This window comes from Dendrobates tinctorius, unplaced genomic scaffold (genome assembly GCF_039654945.1).
Source record: "Dendrobates tinctorius isolate UK_male_01 unplaced genomic scaffold, ASM3965494v1 ptg000016l, whole genome shotgun sequence".
NCBI classification, from domain to species: domain Eukaryota; kingdom Metazoa; phylum Chordata; class Amphibia; order Anura; family Dendrobatidae; genus Dendrobates; species Dendrobates tinctorius.
In genome coordinates this window covers 15179791-15204179 of record NW_027361684.1, presented here as the reverse complement: position 1 = coordinate 15204179, position 24389 = coordinate 15179791, and the positions used below count along the sequence as shown (strand labels likewise).

Below are 24389 nucleotides of genomic sequence, written 5' to 3'. Positions count from 1 at the left end.
ATCCAGTTAGCTAGGGACCTTTTGGACGCTTTTTTCCCTTTGTTCGGTCCGCCATACTGAACAAAAAGATTCTGATCTTTCCTCCAGAGTTTTGTCTCTTCCAAATAGACCAGGACTACTCGCCGGACGTCCAGAGAATGGAGTCCCACTTCCCTCTCATCCTTCGGGTTATCACAGAAGGAGGGCAGTATTATTTCCTGGGACCTGTGGAAATCCGAAGACACTTTTGACACAAAGGAAGGGTCTAGCCGGAAAATTAGTCTATCGTCCAGAGTTCTTAGATAAGGCTCTCTGATGGACAGAGCCTGAATTTCGCCCACTCTTCTTGCCGTTGTAAGGGCTACGAGTAGTGCTGTTTTCCAGGATAGTTTATCTATCTGGGCCTGGTCGATAGGTTCAAATGGAGGGTTCGTTAGACCCTTTAGTACTATATTCAAGTCCCACGCTGGGACCATGCTGGACTTATTTGGACGGATTCTGGAAGCTGCTGAAAAATCTCTTCATCCATCGATGCTCTGCTAGGTTTTGGTCGAAGTAAGAACTCAGGGCTGATACTTGGACCCTCAAGGTACTTGGTTTTAGACCCTTGGATAAGCAGTCTTGTAGGAAATCTAGGATCTTTGCCAAGTCTGGGTGGAAGGGATCCATGGGAGTGGATCCGTACCATGCTGAGAAAGTCTTACATATTTTGGAATATATGGCGTTTGTGATTGGTTTCCTACTTTTTTGTAAGGTGGATATCACTGCATCTGAGAGGCCTCTGGATTTCAGGATTGTGGTTTCAGGAGCCAGGCTGCCAAGCTTAAGCTGTGGGGAGCCGGGTGAAGAATGGGACCTTGATGTAGAAGGTCGCGGTCCAAAGGTAGGATCAGGGGACCCTCTGAGATCATTAGTTTTAGGGCTCCGAACCAGCTCCTTTTTGGCCAAAGAGGGGCGATCAGGATAGTTTTGACCCCATCTGTCCTGACCTTTTGCAGAGTTTTTGGTATTAGGGGAATTGGTGGAAAGGCGTATGCCAGTCCGAAGTTCCACGGGTGAGCGAAAGCATCCACCCTTGACTGTTTCTCGTTTAGACCTATGGAGAAGTACTGCTTTGTTTTGGCGTTCTCCCGGTTCGCAAATAGGTCTACCTCTGAGAGACCCCATTTTTTTGGTTGTGGTATGGAATACTCTCATATTGAGACTCCATCCTCCTGGATCTAAGTCTGTCCTGCTTAGGAAGTCTGCCTCGATGTTGTCGGATCCTTTTAGGTTGAGAGCTGATAGGGACTGGAGATGGCGTTCTGCCCAGCCGAATATCTGTGCTGAAACGTTTTGCAGGCTTCCGTATTTTGTGCTGCCTGATGACATAGATGGGCTACGGTGGTCATATTGTCGGAGTAAATCCGGACATGGGTTCCCTGGACTGATGATTCTGCTGCCTTTAGGGCTTCTTCTACCGCTCTCAGTTCTCTGTAATTGGAAGATTGTTTTTCCATGTCTTTGGTCCAGAGTCCCTGGAAGACTCCCTAAGGCGATATTGCTCCCCAACCGTGTTTGCTGGCATCTGTTGTGATTAACGTCATGGGATATTGAATCCAGGGTGTTCCTTTTGATAGGTTTTCCTGGTTGAGCCACCAGTTGAGAGACAGCTTTATGTGCTGGGGTAGGGAGATTCTCGTATTGAGGGTCTCTGGGTCTTTGTTCCAGCGGGATAGAATATATCTCTGGAGTATCCTTGACTGGGCCTGGGCTCAGGGGACCGCTTGCATACAAGAAGTCATTGACCCTAATGTTGACATGGCGAACCTTATGGTCACTGTTTTTTGACTTTTTAGAGTCGGAAATTTTGATCTCACGCCAACCTGCTTGGTGGAAGGAAGAAGGGATATTTGGTTCTGGGTATCTAGGAGGATCCCTAGAAAGACCTTCCTGGTTGAGGGATTCAGGTCTGATTTTTCCCAATTTACTATCCAGCCCTGGGATGCCAGGGTCTGCAGGACTGATTGCAGGTGTTGTCTTAGAGTGGTGTTGGAGGGAGCCATGACGAGGAGGCCGTCCAGCTAAGGGACGACACATATGTCCTTTCCTCTGAAGAATGCTACCACTTCTGCCATTATTTTTGCAAATGTTCGGGGTGCCGAAGATATGCCGAAGGGCAGGACTCTGAACTGGAAGTGGTGCACTTCTTCGTCTAGAGTGACCGCGAACCTTAGATATCGCCAATGAGATGGATTGATGGATGGATGGGTACGTGGTAATAGGTCTCTTGGATATCTATGGTGACCGTGGCAAAGTCTTCTACGATCAATGGTATTGTGGTCTTTATCGATTCCATCTTGAAGCGTTGGTACCAGACATGATGGTTCAGCTTCTTTAGGTTGATGATGACCCGGTATTTCCCACTTGGCTTTTTTACTAAGAACAGCCAGGAGTAGTGGCCTTGATCCTGCTCCGGTTCTGGAACTGGTGAGATTACCGCCGATGACAGCATCTTTTGGAGTTCCGAATGCAGAACCTTTTGAAGTCTTGCCGAAGGAAGATGTGTTACTTCCAGGTTTTGAGGAGGGCTGGAGGAGAATTCTATTTTTACTCCCCATCTGACCGAGTCTAGGATTCTTCGATCCACGGTTACTTCCCGAGTTGGCAGAAGATAGTCTGCGATTCTGCCCCCTACCTGCTTGGCATCAATTCTAATCTCTGTCTGAGCGGGAGTCGTGAAAAATATTCCTGCCTCTTCCGCCTTTTGGGTAGCTCCATCGCCCTGTTTTTTCTTTACCCCTGTATTGAGGGGTTTGAGCCTGGGGTGGGTGATAGGGCTTTTTCTTGGGCGGTTTCAGCTCGGGAAGATTTTTCTTCTTGCGGTCACCTTCTCTAATAGTTTGTCCAGTGCCGGACCAAATACGTATTCGCCCTTGAATGGAATAGAGCATAATTTTGACTTCGATAGGATATCTCCACTCCACATTTTCAGCCATAAGGCCCTTCTGGTGGTGTTGGAAAGCACGGATGTTCTTGCCGCAATAAGGACCGATTCTGCCGAGGACTCCACTAAAAAGGCCGCTGCCTTCTGTAGAAGCGGTAGAGAGGCTAGAAGATCTTCCCTCAGAGTTACTCTTTTTATATGGTCCTCTAACTGCTGGAGCCAGAGGTATAGGGTTCTGGTTACACAGGCCGATGCCACATTTGTTTTTAAGGAAGTTGCTGAGGCTCCCCAGGACTTCCTCAGTAGACTATCCATCTTTCGGTAAAGCGGGTCCTTGAGCTGCGAGGAGTCCTCGAAGGGTAGCGTAGTTTTTTTAGCTACTCTGGTTACCTGGATATCTACTTTAGAAATCTCAGTCCAAGGTTTTGCAGCTTCATCATCCAGGGGAAACCGATCCTTCATTTTGCCTGGGATACTTAGCTTCTTTTCCGGGAATTCCCATTCTTCCAAGATTAGATTCTGGATATTATCATGGATAGGGAAAACCATTTTCTTCCTAGACTTCAGTCCGCCAAATAGATCATCCTGCACCGAGCGGGGTGGTCTATCTTCTTCTACTCCCATTGTGTTCCTGACCGCTGAGAGTAGTTCCTCCATATCGTCTGAGGAAAAGAACCATTTGTTAGCTTCTGTCTGGGTTGGGGTTAATTCGCCCTCTTCCCTCCAATCCGCTGAAACTGATGACTCGGGTTCGGAATCTGAGATGTACTCATTGGCATATTTCCTCTTCCTTGAGATTGAGGGACCCCCCCCTTAATGATTGGGAAAAAGTAGCCAGGGATTACTGGATCTCCTGTCGCACCATCCCTCTTATTTCCTCTATCAGGGATGGTTGTTCCTCCCAGACGATTTTCCCCGTGCATTGCTGGCACAAAGTCTTTTTATAATCGGAGGGGAGTTTTCTCCTACAGATGGTGCATTTGCAGCTTGTAGGTTTTTCTTCCGTTTTTTTGGTGCAGGATCCTTGTCTCCCTGAAAGAGAGAAAAGGAGGGGGGGCCACTAAGGATGGGTCCTGAACCAAAAAGGTGTATACCCTTTTCCAAGTGTACTCGCTGGGCCAGGGTTTGTCCTGGGCTCTGCAGAAGCAGCTTTCAGGGAAGACGCATCCATCATGCAGACGTTAGTCCTACCTTATGGAGTCCTCCATCAGGGTCCTTAAATAGGAACCGAGATCCAGCGTTTCCTTACCTCATCCAATCGGATGAGATCGCTCCCCCAAGGTTCATGGCACCACCTTTTCTTTTTTTTTTAATTTCCCGCCAAGATGGTGGTGCGTTCCACTGTGGAACGCAAGGCGGAAGTGACGTTGCGCCTTCGGGCCCGGCAGTGAACGTCACTTCCGGTGCATGCCGCTCGGTTAGATGCGAGCATGTGGCGCGCGGGGGGAGCGGATCCTGAGCCTGGGAGCTGCGGGAGGCCCCAGCCTGACTCACCATCCAGCATTGCCGGAGGATGGTGTGGGTCCCGCCAGCAGCAGGAGCAGCGTCCGGGGAGGAAGGTCTGGGACGATCGACCCCGGCTGCCCGGCTGTCAGGTAAGAAAACTCCAGGATCTCGCCGGCCCCATCCACGGAGCACACAGAACCTCTTCATCCCTATTAGGGACAGGAAAACACTGAGGATTAGAGGAAGGGGAGGGCTATTTAACCTCTTGTTTTCTGTCCCTAATTAGGATGGGGAGGCAACCTCCTGTGGCTCCTGTGTGCTGTCATGGAGGGGATTAGAGAAAACAACAATATCCTTCAACGGTCGGTCGTTCTGTCCCACGCCATAATCCATGTCTGGGGGATAATTAGTTTTCGACATGGACGGTGCCAAGATGCGACCATCCAGGCCGAGAACCACTGGTGACTGAACTGCTGGGAATGCAGTGTCAGTGAACGGCAGTGACATCATAGAGGTTACCTCTGGTAACTGAGGCTCCGTTCCCAGCCGGGCTGATCTGCAATGAGATCCGGTGAGATCCCAGCTAGCACGGAAATCAGTAAGTAGATGAGGATGATGGGGATGGTGACCATGACAAGGCGCTACTTGAAGATACAGCTTGGCTACCAGAAAGATGATCAAGAGAAGGAGGACATCTTGAGCCCCGCCCACATTGCTTACTTTCCCCACAAGAGCAAGTGATGGCACGTCATGTGCTGATATCGATTTGTGCCCGGATATCCAAGACTTATTTTATTACTGCATAGTGTGCAGTCTGCAATAGATTGGTCCTCCGGCAAAATGGAAAACAGTTCCGACACCAGACATATCCGCACATAAAAGTAGAAGTTATAAACCTAGCACTCAACTTGAATGTGATCAAAAAGAAGATTTATTGTAGTATAGTACTACAATAAATCTTCTTTTTGATCACATCCAAGTTGAGTGCTAGGTTTATAACGTCTACTGTTACGGTTTGGGAACCTAACCTTTAGCACCATCCTCCAGTTGTGCTCACGGTGTTTTTTTCCATATCCGCACATAAGACTCGCTACCGCCATGATTACCCCACAGCCAAATAATGAGCCTATTCCACCAACAGCAGTAAAGGTATCAAAGTGGCTTTATGGATTTAGCTATTGTTAAGATATAGGGCACTTTCCACTGTAATACTAGTGACATATTATTTATTATGTCTTTCTGTTAGTTGGCACCGCTGGTCTATTCCGTCTTTGATGCATCTTACTTATTTGTATGACCCTTGATATATATATTTAAACAATAAAATATTCCTTCTAACCTAGTTACTCCATATTCTCCTCTATTTAATGTATATTTGGAGTTGGTTATTTCCAACGCATCTCTGTGCAACTTGTTCTGCAATTAGTATGCAACCTGGTTCTTTGTTTCCAGATCTCATTATAAGTCAATAGAGTCTGTCATCATTAAAATGGGATGGATTTGGTAATGTATGTATTTGGTAGTGGCTTCCATTATATGATGCAGAAGTGAATGGAGCCCTATATGTGATTCCAGTCTGCTGCTAATGGTCATACATGTTATATTAAAAGGGATTATTGGGACATACAATACGTATTAACTGTCCACAGGATAGGACATGGATATCAGATTGGTGAGGGTCCAACACCCGGCGTCTCCATGATCAGCTGTTATTTGTTCCGGCAGTGGCTGGTCGAAAACACTTCGTCCAGAGTTGTGCTTAGCAGCTCCATTCAAAGTGTAGCAGCCTCTGCTGGCTACTGCAGAACAGCTTCTATTAGTAAGAATTGGAGCAGCGTGGCAGTACAAGCCAGCAGAGGCCGCTCAACAGCTCTGTTCAAAGTGTTTACACCCAGCAGCCAGTGGGGGGCGCAAAGTATTGGACATACACCAGTTTTATATTGATGACCTCTACGAATGCCCAGACAACCCCTTTAAGGTCTCATTCATAAGTCCATCCTTTTTTTGTGTGTGCTTGATCCAATTTTCATCCATTTTTGGACTATGTCCATTTTCCCTTTTTACCATCCACGAGGCAGCTGTTTTTCTTGCATGGAAGAAATTTTTTTTTGTCCCCTCAAGCTATTCCTGCTCACTAAACTACAGAAAAACGGACACCACGCAAATGTTACAGGGATGGGATCTCAGCGCCATCCATTATTTTAACTGGTTCGTTAACTTGAATGGGAGACTGATCTGCAAATTAAAAAAGGGATACCGACTGTTTGGCTGCGTGCATAGACCTTTTTTTTTATTACAGGGGTAGGTAATGGTTTACTGCAGAACCAGGCAATTGTATTTTCTAGGGGTCTGGTAAAGTTGGGTGACAGCCCCGGTTGAAATCCATACATTTTTTGGTGAAAAATGGATTAAGAAATTCTAACTATCTAATGGCTCAACAGAACAAACATCAAAAATGTCCACAAATTGGTGGCGTGTTTATGGCTTACTGTCCGTATGTCGTACGCAGCGGCTTCTCCAGTTTCTTTCACACGACAAGCCAAAATCACCCGAGCTCCTCGCTTGGCCATGTCTAGTGCTGTCATTTTGCCGATTCCAGTACTTGCCCCTGTACAGACAAATGTAACATGGAGTCAGTAACTTTACAGTCATGAATGTGTCACAAATAATGACAGATGTCTAACAATGTATGCCCCGATTTATCAGTTACAATTTTTTTGTTAGTCACTTTCCTTTTTTCTTTGTATTAGTTGCTGCTTTTGCCACCAAATTCATTAAAATGGTACACAATTCAAGAATTTGAATGTTTTTTCTTTTCCTGTCTAAGGGTATGTGCACACTGTCAGTAATCGCTGCGAGTTGGACGCTGCATACTTCTGCAGCGCCCAGATGTTACAGCATAGTGAATGGGATTTCAAGAAATCTCATGCCCACTAAGCGACCACAGACGCCCACAGCTCACCCACGGAGACGGACAAGCGGCGCGTCTTTCCAGACCGCAGCATGTCTATTTATCCTGCGAAGATGGAGGGCTACTTTACCCCTTAACCCCCAAAGCTTTTTTCGGTTTTGCATTTTCATTTTTCGCTCCCCTCCTTCCCAAAGCCATAACTTTTTTATTTTTCCGTCAATATGGCCATGTGAGGGCTTATTTATTGCGGGACGAGTTGTACTTTTGAACGACACCATTGGTTTTACCATGTCATGTACTAGAAAATGGGAAAAATATTCTAAGTGCAGTAAAAAATTTTAAAAAAGTGTAATTCTACACTTATTTTTTGTTTGGCTTTTTTACTATGTTCACTAAATGCTAAAACTGCCCTGCCATTATGATTCTCTAGGTCATTACGAGCTCATAGACGCCGAACATGTCTAGGTTCTTTTTTTATCTAAGTGGTGAAAAAAAATTCCATGCTTTGCTTAAAAAAAAAAAAAAAAAAAATTGTGCAATTTTCCGATAACCGTACAGTCATGGCCAAAAGTTTTGAGAATGACACAAATATTATATTTTCACATGATCTGCTGGCCTCTGGTTTTTATGTGTGTTTGTCAGATGTTTTTATCACAAATATAATTGCAACAATATTATGAGTAACAAAAGGTTATATTGACAGTTAGAATGAGTTAATGCAGCAAGTCAATATTTGCAGTGTTGACCCTTCTTCTTCAGGACCTCTGCAATTCTCCCTGGCATGCTCTCAATCAACTTCTGGATCAAATCCTGACTGATAGCAGTCCATTCTTGCAAAATCAATGCTTTTATTTTGTCTGAATTTGAAGGTTTTTGTTTGTCCACCCGTCTCTTGATGATTGACCACAAGTTCTCAATGGGATTAAGATCTGGGGAGTTTCCAGGCCATGGTCCCAAAATCTCTATGTTTTGTTCCCTGAGCCATTTAGTTATCACCTTTGCTTTAAGGCAAGGTGCTCCATCATGTTGAAAAAGGCATTGTTGATCGCCAAACTGCTCTTGGACGGTTGGGAGAAGTTGCTCTTGGAGGACATTCTGGTACCATTCTTTATTCATGGCTGTGTTTTTAGGCAAGACTGAGAGAGAGCCCATTCCCTTGGCTGAGAAGCCACCCCACACATGAATGGTTTCAGGATGCTTGACAGTTGGCATGAGACAAGACTGTTGAGGCAGAGCAGAATACTGCAGTGCGCAGGCGCCAGACCTCTCCCGACGCCTGTGCACTGCAGGAGTCTTCTCTGCCCTCAACAGGGCAGAGCAGTGCGCCTGCGCCGGAGCTACTACAGGAAGGGAAGAAGAGGACGGTATCGTATGACGATGGGAGGAGCCGGACCGGACCGTCCCCTCCGGTGAGTATAATCTAACTTGTTTTTCTTATCTTTCAGGTTACATCGGGGGCTTATCTACAGCATTACAGAATGCTGTAGATAAGCCCCTGATGTCAATGCCGGCAGCTGATAGGGCAAAAAAGGGTGAGAGATTCCCTTTAAATGCCGCTGTCAGAGCCATGAAAAAGATCCACCTGTGATCGAAACGCGTTGCAGTTATACCAGCAGCTGTTTGTACACTCACTATATTGGAGAATTTTTCTGCCAATCTATGATATTTTAATATTTTTCCAATTGTTTTTATGGAGCTGGAACGTCAATCCATTTGCTTCTTGTTACCTCCACGTTGGGTCTGAACGGAGTTCCGAGCACCTGTGGCAGTTTGGTGAGCTGGCTTGGGCTTCTGCCCAGTTTTGTTCGTACTTTGCTTAAAAGCCCCAGGGTGTGTGCACACGTTGCGGATTCTGCTGCGGATCTGCAGCGGATTTGGCCCTGCGTATCCGCAGCAGTTTCTGCTGCGTTGTACAGTACCTTTATTTTCTATGAAAACCGCTGTGCACATGCTGTGGATTTTTCCACGCGGATTTGCTGCCGTTTCAAATCCGCAGCATGTCACTTCTTTGTGCAGAATCCGCAGTGGTTTTACACCTGCTCCATTGTACAGGTGTCAAACCGCAGGGGAAAAACTGCAGGCTAATCCGCAGATAAAATGCAGGTCTTTTGACATGTGGATTTACCTGCGGATTTTGCAAAATCCGAGCGGAAAAATCCGCAGCATGTGCACTTACCCTTAAGCAGTTGATTAGCTGGGGAGCTGAGTGCTAGACTCCCACCAATCTAATATTGATGGTCTATCCTAAGAGTGGCTTTCAATTTTAAAACCCTGAATAACTTTAAAGCCTAACTGACGAAGCAAAAGGGGGCAGAGGATCTAATGAAATTTAAAAAAAAAAAAAATGAAAAAAATAATGATGCTGTGGGGCAAAGTACATCAGAAAGGCACAATACCAGATAATTTATCATATGAAAAGGGTATTCAGACCTGAAAATGAAGTTTAAAGAGGATCAACAGGTCAATTCCCGCTGCTCCCTTGATCGTTCCATTTTTTTTCCTTTATAAAACTCACTGCCATGGCCGATCTTTGACAGTGGCATTTAACATGATCCGAAAGGGGGTGCATCGTTTCACCCGATCGCGGGTGGCCAACGGGTGGCTATGACAGCCAGAGGCCTGCTGAAGACCACTGTGCTTGTCATTACGATATCCTGCTATTCCATAATGCAACAACTTTTTCTTCTTTATGTTGCAATTTCAATGTTGAGTCATGTATAATAAATACAGTGCCTTGAAAAAGATGCAAATATTGGGTGTATCCAGCAGAGCTTTTATCCCTGTACAGCCCCAGGACAACATCCACGAACTGCATTTCAAGTCTTTTCTACGAACTGCTGCAAATGCCTTGAAAAAGTAGTCGTACCCTGCAAATTTTACATTACACCCACAAATTTAAGTGTTTTATTGCAATTTTATGTGATATACCAACACAAAGCAGAAAGTATTTAAGTGTAAAGGAAATGATACACGGTTTTCAAAATATTTCTCTGAAAATAGTGGCCTGCATTTGTGTTCAGCCCCTTATAGTCTGATATCCCTAACTAAAATCCTGAGTGACCAATTGCCTCTAGAAGACACATAATTAGTGACTTGAGTCCACTCGTGTGTAATTTATTCTCAGTATAACTACATCTTTTCTGTGAAGGTCTCAGAGGTTTCTTTGGGAACATTAAGGATCAAACAGCATCATCATAACCAAAGAGCACATCAGACAGGTCAGGGTTAAAGTTGTGAAGAAGAGTAAAGCGAAGTTGTGTTTGTTTTTGTTTTTTTTAACAGCCCAAGCTCTGAACATTTCACAGAGCACTGTTCAATCCACCATCCAAAAATAGGAGCATGGCACAAATGAAAACTTACCTGGACCTGGCTGTCCACCTAAAATGACATCCCATTGGACTGTGCGCAATACCTTTTGTTTTTTTTATTGCATTGCACTTGTCCGATTTTATACGTTAGTGTGAGTGAACACTTAGTCGTAAACTCCAGAAACCTGGCCTTTATGGAAGAGTGGCAAGAAGAATGCCATTTCTGAAAGCAAGCCATAAGAAGTCCTGTTTGGACGAATGTGCTCTGGTCAGATGAGGCCAAACTAGAACTTTCTGGGCTAAATGCAAAAAGCTACGTGTGGCGGAAAACTAACACTGTACATCACCCTGAAAATACCATCCCCACCATCAAACGTGGTGGTGGAAGCATCATGCTGTGGAGATGCTTTTTTTCAAGCAGAGACACGGAAGCTGGTTAGAGTTGATGGGAAGATGGATGGAGCTAAATACAAGGTAATCCTGGAGGAAAACCTCTTAGAGACTGTAAAAGACTTGAAACTGGAGCGTAGGTTCACATTTCATAAGTAATGTATCATTGTATTTGTTTACACTACCCAAATACTTGCTACCTTGTGTGGGTATATCACATAAAAGCTCAATAAAATGCATATGAGATTGTGGGTGTAACCTGAAAAAAAAAATGTGGAAAAGTTCACGAGGTATCAATACTTTTTCAAGGCACTGTACATCTCATGTACTGAAGTTCAATGCACCCAATGTTTATAGCCGGTCACACTATGAACCACAAAAAGCACAGTAGATTCCGTGCTTAATGCAGATGTTTACTTTGTGGTCAGAAACCAGTACATTGGAACATATAAATGTCTAATTACATGGATAGCCCATAATCCCCCCCCCCCAAAAAAAAAAAAAAGCGTGTGTGTTTCCATCGAAATGCACATATACAGTGCTCAACATAAATGAGTACACCCCAACACATCTGTCAGAAAATCATTAGTTTCCTTTCTGAATCAGCATTTTCGACAGGGTAACATACTACAAACTGCTCCCACAAATGAGGTCCATTGATTGCAATGAAAATTGGCTATTTTGCACACCCCAAAAAGCAATTTTCCTAACATATTAATTCAAGACAATGAGGCAAAAACGAGTACATTGCGATGAAGGTCTTAGAAGCAAAGCCAAAGGTCAGGCTACAAAATTCTAATTAACACGAATTTAACCAGAGGTAAGGCTAATTATACAGTAAACAGGTGTCCGACAATTCTCTATAAAAGGGCATTGTTTAAAGAAAACCCCTTCCCATTTCATGCTGTCAGCAATAGCACCACACGGAAGAGAAATGTCACAACACCTGAAAAAGAAAAGAATTTCTTTACACAAGAAAGGTAAAGCCGGCAAGTACATTAGCAAAGCTTTACTTATCAGTCAGAGTATTGCAGCACAAGTGATACATTGATGAAACTGCAACCATACAAAGACATCCAGGCTGACCACAGAAGTCAACACCTAAACAGTTGCGTCTTCTGATGAAAAGGGTTGAAGTAAACTGGTATACAAGTTCACTTGAGTTAGCGAAAAAAAAAGTAGAAAACCAAACCGGGGTGAATTTTTCCCATGACACAATATGGCGTACACTGCAGACGAATGCAAGTGATATCTTCAGAGAGAAAGAGCACTAGAACTTTAGTGCGACCTACAAGAAGTATCAATCCTAAAAATCAGAATGCATGGGTGTCATCCACAAAAGAAATCTCTCCTAAAGCCCATGTACAAAACAGTTTGCCTACAATTTGCTAGGGCCCATGCTGAAAAATATGAAGTTTACTGGAACTCTATACTCTGAAGTGATAAGACCAAGATACATGTGTTTATTTTTTTGGAACTGATGGCTTCAAAACTATGGTGTCAGAAAGGCGAGAAGCGCAAAGAAAAATGCATGGTGCTTACAGTGAGACATGGTGGTGGCAATTTCATTACGTGGGACTATATGAGTGCTACTGGTGTCCGGAAGCTACATTTCATTGATGATATCTTGAATTCACATTTGTACTACTCTATATTGACAGAGAAGATGCTGCCATCACTCCTTTCTCTTAGTAGAGCTGCACTTTTCCAACATAATAATGATCCAAAACACACATCTAAGGCCACGGTTGCATTTCTGAAGAAAAGGCTGAAACTGATTCTGAACACCCAGCATCTAGGCTCTAAAAGAGGTTGTTCTTGAGGAATGGAAAAAGATAGATGGCGCAAGAAGTCTTCAGCGTCTTCATTCCATGCCTAGAAGACTTGGCGATGCTGAGGCTCGGTGTCGGTGGTACGGAGTGCACCTGAGCAGGCTCCCTTCCTCAGGATAATGGCGGCAGAAATGTGGCAACGCCGCGGCCCGGTGTCCACGGCAAGCAGAAGTGCATCACCGATTTCCCTGCGGCCACCTTCCTGAAGGTGCATGCGCAAATTGAGATCTCTGCGGCCCTCGGCGTCACAAAAATGGCCGCCAGAGGCCGTGCGTGCGCAATTTGAGATCTTGGCAGCCATTTTCCTGAAGCCAAGGGCCTCTGAGATCTCAATCTGCGCACGTGCGGCCTCAGGAAGATGGCCGGCGATAAACCGGTGATGCACTCGGCTCTGCTCGCCGTGGATACCGGGCAGTGGCATCGCCCCACTTCTGCTGCTGCCGGCATCCTGAGGAAGGGGCCCTGCTCCATGCTCTGCCTCACCGCCGACACCGGACCTACAGCATTGCCCCATTTCTGCCACTGCCAGCTTCCTGAGGAAGGGACCATGCTTTCTGTGACTCTGCTCTACCACTGCTGGCCCTCAGGTAAGATACCTTAAATTCGGATAATAAGACGGACCCCCATCTTATAAAAATCTTTTTTTTCTGCTATTTTCCATCTCAAAATTTGGGTGCGTCTTATGTTCCGAAAAATATGGGTATATAATATTTCAGATGGGCCATCGATGTGATCGTACATTTATAATGAGTTCCCATATACGGGCTTCTGACCACGACGTAAATGTCTGCTATCCAAGAAGTATCATTTCTCCTTGCGGAGAATAACATGCTAAGCATGTCGAGGTGAGGAGACTTAAAGCCGCAATGCTCCTCTGGGAAATATGCTAATTATGCAAATTGTCTCTTCAGAGAGGAAGAGGACTAGAACTCTAGTGCCACCTATTGGAGGTAGTAATCCTAAAAGTCAATGTTGACCCTTAACGAGCCTAGTTACATGACTTAGGATAAAAGCCAAGCCAGAATCTCCATTTGCAGACACTGTGTTTCAGGGTACTGCCCCTCATCAGTGCAAAGTGGGAGAAGATCTGGTTTGGCTGTGAGAGAGGCGTCTGTCCGATATCCAAGAAGTATCATTTCTCCTTGCGGAGAATGTCTGCATTAAATGTCTGCATTACGCACGGAGTCTCCAGTGCTTTTAGTGCTTCACGGTGTGACCGGCTGTAAACATTGGGGGCAGTGAACTATTATCAGCGCCTGGAGTCCATATTGTTTAATTATGATAGGAAAAGTCCAATATTCCACAGACTGAGCAGTCGCAAGGCCTTCACTATGGTTTGTTAGCATACAAAGGTCACGTAGAACAGGAAATGTTGGCAGCGGGTGGGAGGAGCGCTCCAGCACCGTGACCAGGTTCACATGGCGGTGTTCTCTGCCTGTGGAAAAAACGACTGCACTAAGACCAATGTTACTCAATGCGGCAGCGCAGATGAGCAGTTTTCAATTTTAACTTTTGACAGCTTGAATCTGCACTTGAAGAAAAACAAAAAAAACTAAAAATAAAAAATGGAGAATGGACTCGTTTTTTCTGTGTGAAATGAAACTTGCCTATTCAAGTCTATAGGTGCACAAAAAAAAAAAAAAGAAAAATCAGAGCCACAGTGAGGCCTTATAAACGGCTGCACACATGACGAGAGAAAACAAGTCAGTCATTCTAGTTTGCTGGATGAAACTCGGGACGATTTTTCTCTTCTATGCTTATGTGAGCTTAGCCGGTCTATGATTCAGCCGAATATGGGGATATGCACATTAACCCTTTCCCGAAATTCGCAGTATATATCCGCCATGGAAGGGAAGGACAGCCCAACCGATGAGGTATATACACGTCAAGGCGCTCGCCTCCGGGCGTTCAGCGAACACCACATCTGACACCCGGCCCGCAGTGCCAGGAGAGGTGCCCGCAACGCTCCCGGCAGTTTAGCCCCCTAAATGATTGACATCGAACACAGCATTTCGAAGGGAGGGAGCTCTCTCCACCAATCGGCACCCCTACGATGTCATTGTGAGGGCCCGATCATTGCCATTTTGACACAAGGTTATCATGTCAACATCCGGGTCACCAGGCGCCTCTTAGACCAGGCACGGAGCAGTCCCGCACTGACAGTAATAAAGCACTGCAATCAGAGATATGAACGTGAAAGTCCCATACAGGGACTAAGTAAAAAAGAAAAGTTGTAAAGATATTTTTACAAATCACAAAATAATAATAAAAAAACTATAATGTACCCACTGTTTAGGCACATCAAACACAACATGTTTAGGCTCTTCAAACACAACATGATGTCCACTCTCAATTCCATTCATTCTTGTGTTCAAGTCAAACGGAGCCCTGCCGTGCACCAAAACAGTAGTTTCCCCCCACACCTACCCCCGCGTCTCGGCATCTGACCCCCGACGTCTCTGCTTCTAACCCCCCTCCATTTCTGCATCTGACCCCCGACGTCTCTGCATCTGCCGGATACAAGCACAGATACGCCGATGCTGAGGAGGACGCTGTGCACTGGGGCCGCTCACCTGTCACTATGACCGTCTTCCCCTCCAGGCTGCTGTCACTCCCGCACTGCCGGCCTCTGATGAAGCTGAAGTAGATGAGGACATATAGGCCGAGCGCGATCCCGGAGAGGAGCAGCAGCAGCGCCGCGGCCATGTCTGTGCTCTGCGTCCAGTCACTGTCCCAACCCAAGGCGCGACTCTCCGCCCGCAGCCTCAGCCCGCCCCGCTGTCATTATGTAACTGCAATCCCACTGCACGACCCATTACTGAGCCGCTGCTTCCTGCTGACGGCGGCCTGAGGGGGACACACTTCTGCCGTCTGCGGCTGGATGCACATTGCCCCCTCTGTGTGTCTGTGACCCCCGTCAGCACTCAGTGACCCCGCTGTGTGTCTGTGACCCCCGTCAGCACTCGGTGACCACGCTGTGTGTCTGTGAACCCGGCGGTAACTCAGTGACCCCGCTGTGTGTCTGTGACCCCCGTCAGCACTCAGTGACCCCGCTGTGTGTCTGTGACCCCCGTCAGCACTCAGTAACCCCGCTGTGTGTCTGTGACCCCCGTCAGCACTCAGTGACCCTGCTGTGTGTCTGTGACCCCCGTCAGCACTCAGTAACACTGCTGTGTGTCTGTGACCCCCGTCAGCACTCAGTGACCACGCTGTGTGTCTGTGACCCCCGTCAGCACTCGGTGACCACGCTGTGTGTCTGTGACCCCCGTCAGCACTCGGTGACCACACTGTGTGTCTGTGACCCCCGTCAGCACTCGGTGACCACGCTGTGTGTCTGTGAACCCGGCGGTAACTCAGTGACCACGCTGTGTGTCTGTGACCCCTGTCAGCACTCAGTGACCCGCTGTGTGTCTGTGACCCCCGTCAGCACTCAGTGACCACGCTGTGTGTCTGTGACCCCCGTCAGCACTCAGTGACCACGCTGTGTGTCTGTGACCCCCGTCAGCACTCAGTGACCACGCTGTGTGTCTGTGACCCCCGTCAGCACTCGGTGACCACGCTGTGTGTCTGTGACCCCCGTCAGCACTCGGTGACCACGCTGTGTGTCTGTGACCCCCGTCAGCACTCTGTGACCACGCTGTGTGTCTGTGACCCCCGTCAGCACTCGGTGACCACACTGTGTGTCTGTGACCCCCGTCAGCACTCTGTGACCACGCTGTGTGTCTGTGAACCCGGCGGTAACTCAGTGACCACGCTGTGTGTCTGTGACCCCCGTCAGCACTCAGTGACCCTGCTGTGTGTCTGTGACCCCCGTCAGCACTCAGTGACCCTGCTGTGTGTCTGTGACCCCCGTCAGCACTCAGTGACCACGCTGTGTGTCTGTGACCCCCGTCAGCACTCGGTGACCACGCTGTGTGTCTGTGACCCCCGTCAGCACTCGGTGACCACGCTGTGTGTCTGTGACCCCCATCAGCACTCGGTGACCACGCTGTGTGTCTGTGACCCCCGTCACCACTCGGTGACCACGCTGTGTGTCTGTGAACCCGGCGGTAACTCAGTGACCACGCTGTGTGTCTGTGACCCCCGTCAGCACTCAGTGACCCCGCTGTGTGTCTGTGACCCCCGTCAGCACTCAGTGACCCCGCTGTGTGTCTGTGACCCCCGTCAGCAATCAGTGACCCTGCTGTGTGTCTGTGACCCCCGTCAGCACTCAGTAACACTGCTGTGTGTCTGTGACCCCCGTCAGCACTCAGTGACCCCGCTGTGTGTCTGTGACCCCCGTCAGCACTCAGTGACCCCGCTGTGTGTGACCCCCGTCAGCACTCAGTGACCCTGCTGTGTGTGACCCCCGTCAGCACTCAGTGACCCTGCTGTGTGTGACCCCCGTCAGCACTCAGTGACCCCGCTGTGTGTCTGTGACCCCGGTCAGCACTCAGTGACCACGCTGTGTGTCTGTGACCCCCGTCAGCACTCGGTGACCACGCTGTGTGTCTGTGACCCCCGTCAGCACTCGGTGACCACGCTGTGTCTGTGACCCCCGTCAGCACTCGGTGACCACCCTGTGTGTCTGTGACCCCCGTCAGCACTCGGTGACCACGCTGTGTGTCTGTGAACCCGGCGGTAACTCAGTGACCACGCTGTGTGTCTGTGACCCCCGTTAGCACTCAGTGACCCCGCTGTGTGTCTGTGACCCCCGTCAGCACTCAGTGACCACGCTGTGTGTCTGTGAACCCCATCAGCACTCAGTGACCACACTGTGTCTGTGACCCCGCTGTGTGTCTGTGACCCCCGTCAGCACTCAGTGACCCCGCTGTGTGTCTGTGACCCCCGTCAGCACTCAGTGACCTCGCAGTGTGTCTGTGACCCCCCATCAGCACTCAGTGACCCCGCTGTGTGTCTGTGACCCCCGTCAGCACTCAGTGACCCCGCTGTGTGTCTGTGACCCCCATCAGCACTCAGTGACCCCGCTGTGTGTCTGTGACCCCCGTCAGCACTCTGTGACCACGCTGTGTGTCTGTGACCCCCGTCAGCACTCGGTGACCACGCTGTGTGTCTGTGACCCCCGTCAGCACTCGGTGACCACGCTGTGTGTCTGTGAACCCGGCGGTAACTCAGTGACCCCGCTGTGTGTCTGTGACCCCCGTCAGCACTCAGTGACCCTGCTGTGTGTCTGTGACCCCCGTCAGCACTCATTAACACTGCTGTGTGTCTGTGACCCCCGTCAGCACTCAGTGACCTCGCTGTGTGTCTGTGACCCCCGTCAGCACTCAGTGACCCCGCTCTGTGTCTGTGACCCCCGTCAGCACTCAGTGACCCCGCTGTGTGTCAGTGACCCCGCTGTGTGTCAGTGACCCCGCTGTGTGTCTGTGACCCCCGTCAGCACTCAGTGACCCCGCTGTGTGTCTGTGACCCCCGTCACCACTCGGTGACCACGCTGTGTGTCTGTGAACCCGGCGGTAACTCAGTGACCATGCTGTGTGTCTGTGACCCCTGTCAGCACTCAGTGACCCCGCTGTGTGTCTGTGAACCCCGTCAGCACTCAGTGACCACGCTGTGTGTCTGTGACCCCCGTCACCACTCGGTGACCACGCTGTGTGTCTGTGAACCCGGCGGTAACTCAGTGACCCCGCTGTGTGTCTGTGACCCCCGTCAGCACTCAGTGACCCCGCTGTGTGTCTGTGACCCCCGTCAGCACTCGGTGACCACGCTGTGTGTCTGTGACCCCCGTCAGCACTCAGTGACCACGCTGTGTGTCTGTGACCCCCGTCACCACTCGGTGACCACGCTGTGTGTCTGTGAACCCGGCGGTAACTCAGTGACCCCGCTGTGTGTCTGTGAACCCCGTCAGCACTCATTAACACTGCTGTGTGTCTGTGAACCCGGCGGTAACTCAGTGACCTCGCTGTGTGTCTGTGACCCCCGTCAGCACTCAGTGACCCCGCTCTGTGTCTGTGACCCCCGTCAGCACTCAGTGACCCCGCTGTGTGTCAGTGACCCCGCTGTGTGTCTGTGAACCCCGTCAGCACTCAGTGACCCCGCTGTGTGTCTGTGACCCCCGTCACCACTCGGTGACCACGCTGTGTGTCTGTGAACCCGGCGGTAACTCAGTGACCCCGCTGTGTGTCTGTGAACCCCGTCAGCACTCAGTGACCACGCTGTGTGTCTGTGACCCCCGTCACCACTCGGTGACCACGCTGTGTGTCTGTGAACCCGGCGGTAACTCAGTGACCCCGCTGTGTGTCTGTGACCCCCGTCAGCACTCAGTGACCCCGCTGTGTGTCTGTGACCCCCGTCAGCACTCGGTGACCACGCTGTGTGTCTGTGAACCCGGCGGTAACTCAGTGACCCCGCTGTGTGTCTGTGACCCCCGTCACCACTCGGTGACCACGCTGTGTGTCTGTGAACCCGGCGGTAACTCAGTGACCCCGCTGTGTGTCTGTGACCCCCGTCAGCACTCAGTGACCCCGCTGTGTGTCTGTGACCCCCGTCAGCACTCAGTGACCCCGCTCTGTGTCTGTGACCCCCGTCAGCACTCAGTGACCCCGCTCTGTGTCAGTGACCCCGCTGTGTGTCTGTGAACCCCCGTCAGCACTCAGTGACCACGCTGTGTGTCTGTGACCCCCGTCACCACTCGGTGACCACGCTGTGTGTCTGTGAACCCGGCGGTAACTCAGTGACCACGCTGTGTGTCTGTGACCCCCGTCAGCACTCGGCGTCTGTGTGTGACCCCCGTCAGCACTCGGTGACCCCGCTGTGAATCTGTGACCCCCGTCAGCACTCAGTGACCCCCGTCAGCAGTGACCCCGCTGTGTGTCTAGGCGCCCGCTGGGATCCTGGATGAACATTACTGCTCTCTTAAATCTTTAAATAAATCTTTATTTTTATATAGCGCTAACATATTCCGCAGCGCTTTACAGTTTTGCACACATTATCATCACTGTCCCCGATGAGGCTCACAATCTATATTCCCTATCAGTATGTCTTTGGAGTGTGGGAGGAAACCGGAGTACCCGGAGGAAACCCACGCAAACACGGGGAGAACATACAAACTCCTTGCAGATGTTGTCCTTGGTGGGATTCGAACCCAGGACCCCAGCGCTGCAAGGCTGCAGCGCTAACCACTGAGCCACCGTGCTCTTATGATCTGATCACTATGGCAGAGGTTGCTCCTCATAATTCCGTATAGAGGACGATTAGTTCCTAGCTGGGCCAGTGGTGACTCCGACCTTGGCTGGAACCTTCCCCCCCCCCCCTTTTTTTGCAGTCCTTTGATAGTACAGACTGCTTTGGAGAAGATTCCCATCAGGATCCGTTTCACATAAGTAAAGTGTCACTTTTTGTTTTCCAACATTAAAACCCCCACCATATTAATAGCTGTGAATAGGGGGAGTCCTTCACAGAGTATTTGGAGAGGTTTCTGATGGGGATTTTGGAGCCGATCCGCTTCCAACCACCACGGGGCGAGTCCATGTGCTGATCCGTTCATTTAGAATTCAGCCTGCAGATTGGTTGTAAAATGTTATGGCATATCCAATATGTGTGAACGCGGCCTTTGGGTCTGGTGCTGATTCTGAAATCTGGGATCAGACACCCACTCGATTATTCCAGGGCCAGGTACGCGCTCACCCTGTAGATTCCATCTGATTTGCCGTCCGTCATTCCCAATGACTAGATAGATTGCTGACTATAGAATTTAAAGGAGTTGTCTCCTTTTATCTTGGATCTTTGCAATCGACCTCCTATAAAAAACAATCCTCTTTCATATCAACAAGAAAGATTTTTTATTCTATAGTTTACAGCTTGCTTCTCAGGTTATTGGCACCTTAGAGGTGGTCCATTACCTAGACATGAAGTGCATGCTGGTTGCTGTCCATCTTGCAAGTGCTGTTCTGAAGTTGCCTGAATGGCCAATGGGACCTCATCCCTGCTGCACGCGGCCTGTACTTTTCATTGTTTAGATAGGAACAGTGGCTCACTCCAGTCATGTGAATGGAATAAGCAAACATTTTGGAGAACTAACCACAGGTCTGCGGATGTAGGCTGGTGCAAATCCTTCCGTTTCTTCATTCCACACAGACTGGATGATGTTGAGATCCGGGTTTTGTGAGGCCATAGCATCACTTCCAGGGCTCCTTGTTCTTTATACTGAAGATAGTTCTTATTGACATTGTCCTGCTGCACAATCAATTGGAGCCAGACGCCTCCATGATGGTATTTCATGATGGATAAGTATCTGCATGTATTTCTCAACATTGAGGAAACCATTAATCCTTACCAAATCCAACACTGCATTTGCTGAAATGCAGCTGCAAACTTACAAGAACCCTCCACCATGCTTCACTGTTGCCTACAGACACTCATTATTTTGCGGCTTTCCATCCTTTTGGAGAGCAAACTGCCTTCTGTTACAGCCAAATATGTCACATTTTGCTTCATCGGTGCAGAGCACATGCTGCCATTTTTCTGCACCCCAGTTTCAATGTTTTCATGCACAGTTGGGTCACTTTACCTTGTTTCCATGTCGAAGATATAGTTTATGGCCACAATTCTTCCATGAAGTTCACTTCTGGCCAGATTTCTCCAAACAGTAGATGGATATAGCTGGGTCCTACTGGTTGCTGCAATTCTAAGCTGATGGCACTGCTGAACATCTTCACCTTTCAAAGAGAAGCATACTGTGTCTGTCATCTACTGCACTAAGTTTCCTTGGCCACCCACTGTTTCTGTGGTCCTCACTGTTGCCAATTTCTTGGTGCTTCTTTAATAAAGTTGGAACATCGCATATTAAAACCCCAGTCTGTTTTGAAACTGTAGCATGGGGAGACCTTGCTGATACAGTATAACTACCTTGTTTTGTGTTGCTGTGTTTAGTCTTGCAGTGATGTCATTACCTGTGACAAGAAACAGTTTTTCACAACCTCACCTTTGTAGCAGAGTTTGGCTGTTCCTCACACAGTTTTAAAGGGACTTTGTCAGCACAGAATGACTGTTGAAACCAAATAAAGGCACTTGGTACTTCATGGCAGGGCCAAACCTTTAAGGCTATGTGCACACGGAGTTTTTTGCCTCTGTGTATTTTGTAGTGAAAACCGCAGATTAGTCCTGCAGAATTAAGTCCTGCAGTTTATCTGCGGTTTTACACCTCATAATGGATGAGGTGTGAAACCGCAGTGTTTCTGCACAAAAGAATTGACATGTTGCGGATTGTAAACCGCAGCAAAACCGCGCAAAAAAATCCGCAGCATGTGCACAGCATTTTCCAGTTTACCATTGAAAACAATGGTACTGTACAACGCACCTAAATCTGCTGCGGACCCGCAGCTGCAGAAACGCTGCGGATCCGCAGCAGAATCCGTACCGTGTGCACATTCCCCTTGCTTGGTTTCCATCTATCTTCACCCTTCTCTGCTCTATGAAGGCAGAGCTGTCAGTCGAGGTGGGGATAGAGGGAAAATAAGCAGGTGGGAAGGTGTATATAAATGATTGGCCCCGCCATGACGCACTGGAGGCTGCCACAGTTCTCGGCAGCACAAGTGCTATTTACACAGGATGAGGCACCGCCGAGAAAGGTGATCTTTTGTGCTGCATATTTTACTGCGCTAGTTCATCAGGTGATCGGCACCCTGTTTACACGGCAAGATAATTAGAAAACGAGCTTTTTTTTTTTTTTTTAACAATGTTTCCTTACGATTGTCTTGCAGTGTAAATGCCTCTTAAGGCTAGCTTCAGACTGCTGCAGTAAAACTTGGGTAATTTATGTTCGCAAATTGCTCACCCAGCACCATCCTCTTTAGCTTCGGGAGCCATCAATCAAGTCAAAGAGGATGGTGCTGGCTGGAGAACAAAGATCAAGAAGCAGTAGCACTTTAAGTGCTCTGTCAGACCCATAGCACTTAATGCCTCATGTACATAAGAATTAAATCCAGTTTATCGGGAATGTGGGAATGTGGTACAGGTTGCTCATCCACAAAAAAAAAGACGATTTTTCATCCATATTGTCATCCATGAGCAATGTTTCGATATAAAGGCCAAATAGTTTCCTATATCAATAAATGTAAAGGATCAGTGAAAAACACATGACATAGATAACCATCCTTATGTGTGATTTTTTTTTTTGTGTGTGCACCCATTGACTTATACAGGAAGATTGATCCAGAATACTGATTGATTGTGCATGCTGCTATTTTTTATATGCAGACCATCAGATCAAGTGTAAAGACGTCCACATGATCCGCCATATTGATAGCGCACTGACCAGGGTATCAGTTCTGCATACAGACAGCACACGGACATTAATAATATGCTCACCTGAACGAGCCCTTATAATTAGTCTTTCCCACTAATTCACATATCATTCTACTCAGCTCCTGTTCTATTACATGCGGACCACAAACATGACTTTAATTTTACAAGTTCCTTTAAATATTCTATTTCTCTGCCAGATAATAAAATAAAAACATTCTTTAAATTGAATTAAAAAATATTTAATTACTGTTACGTTACAGCGCCCTCTGCTGGTGTTTGCATGAAGTGCAAGTCAGATGACAGATGAAGAACACTGAGAAGTGACCCACGGACACAATGTGGCACCGTAAGGACATATTCACACGACTGAAAATTGACACATTTAATGGAACTAGCCTCAATTTTTTTTTTATTTTAAAAGGAAACAATGAGCCATTCAAGTCTGGTAGGCTGATAAGAGTGACTGGTACAAGGGTGCAATCTTCTAATGTGCGCTTTTTTCTTTGTAGGTACGAAAATGGAGCCATAGTACAGATATCCAGACATAAGAGAAATTGTAGGAAATTATTCCCATTAAAACCAGAGAGCGGTCAATCATATAAAAAAACCAAATCACTAGAAATTAATGAAAACCGACTCAAAAATGGGAAGAGATTATCGCACTCTGAAATGTATTGTGATCTGGGAAACGTATGTCACAGCAGCTGCTCCCAAACAATCTGATCCTTAATTATTTCTTTTTAGAAGGTTTAAATATAACATTTTTAGAAAATAAAAGTTAGAATATGATGGCCACTTAATAAGCCATACAATGATGGTCGTAATGTTTAAGCAGATCTGACCTGAAGAATATAAAGGGGGCGCTAGAGTTCTAGTCCTCTTCTGCTCTGAAACACCAAGGTTACTTACCGGTAGCCGGTTTTTCCGGAGCCCATGACGGCACACAAGAGAGAGGGGATCCGCCCAGTCAGGACAGGAACCCTACTGAAGATAAAAGGGCGGTACCTCTCCCTCGCTTCAGTTGGTTTACAGAGCATGAGAGGCGCCCCGGGTTAGTACACATGGTAAAACTATCACCACATTATATCTAACTAAAAAATTCACCCAAACTATAGTGCACACTGAAGGAGTGAAAAAAGGAGGGGGAATATACAGGTGCCGTCATGGGCTCCGGAAAAACCGGCTACCGGTAAGTAACCTTGGTGTCTTCCCGTCTCCCATGACAGCACACATGAGAGACTTTTGTAGAATAAGACACCTTAGGGAGGGACCACCGCTTGTAGCACCCTTCTACCAAAGGTTAGGTCAGTAGAGGAAGATAGATCAAGTCGGTAGTGTTTAAAAAAGGTTGA

General features: G+C 47.7%; 1 protein-coding gene across 1 annotated transcript in view; it reads right to left on the bottom strand.

Annotated features, from left to right (window-relative positions):
* The window catches only part of DHRS13 (dehydrogenase/reductase 13), a 41329-nt gene extending 25714 nt beyond the window's left edge, over nucleotides 1–15615 (bottom strand). The window contains exons 1-2 of the mRNA XM_073565487.1: nucleotides 15366–15615; nucleotides 6841–6959 (exon numbers count right to left, since the gene is read on the bottom strand). Coding sequence (XP_073421588.1) covers nucleotides 6841–6959; nucleotides 15366–15498 — 252 coding nt within the window. The 5' untranslated portion in view covers nucleotides 15499–15615. The remainder of the gene's footprint in view (nucleotides 1–6840; nucleotides 6960–15365) is intronic.
* Between the last annotated feature and the right edge of the window lie 8774 nt (nucleotides 15616–24389).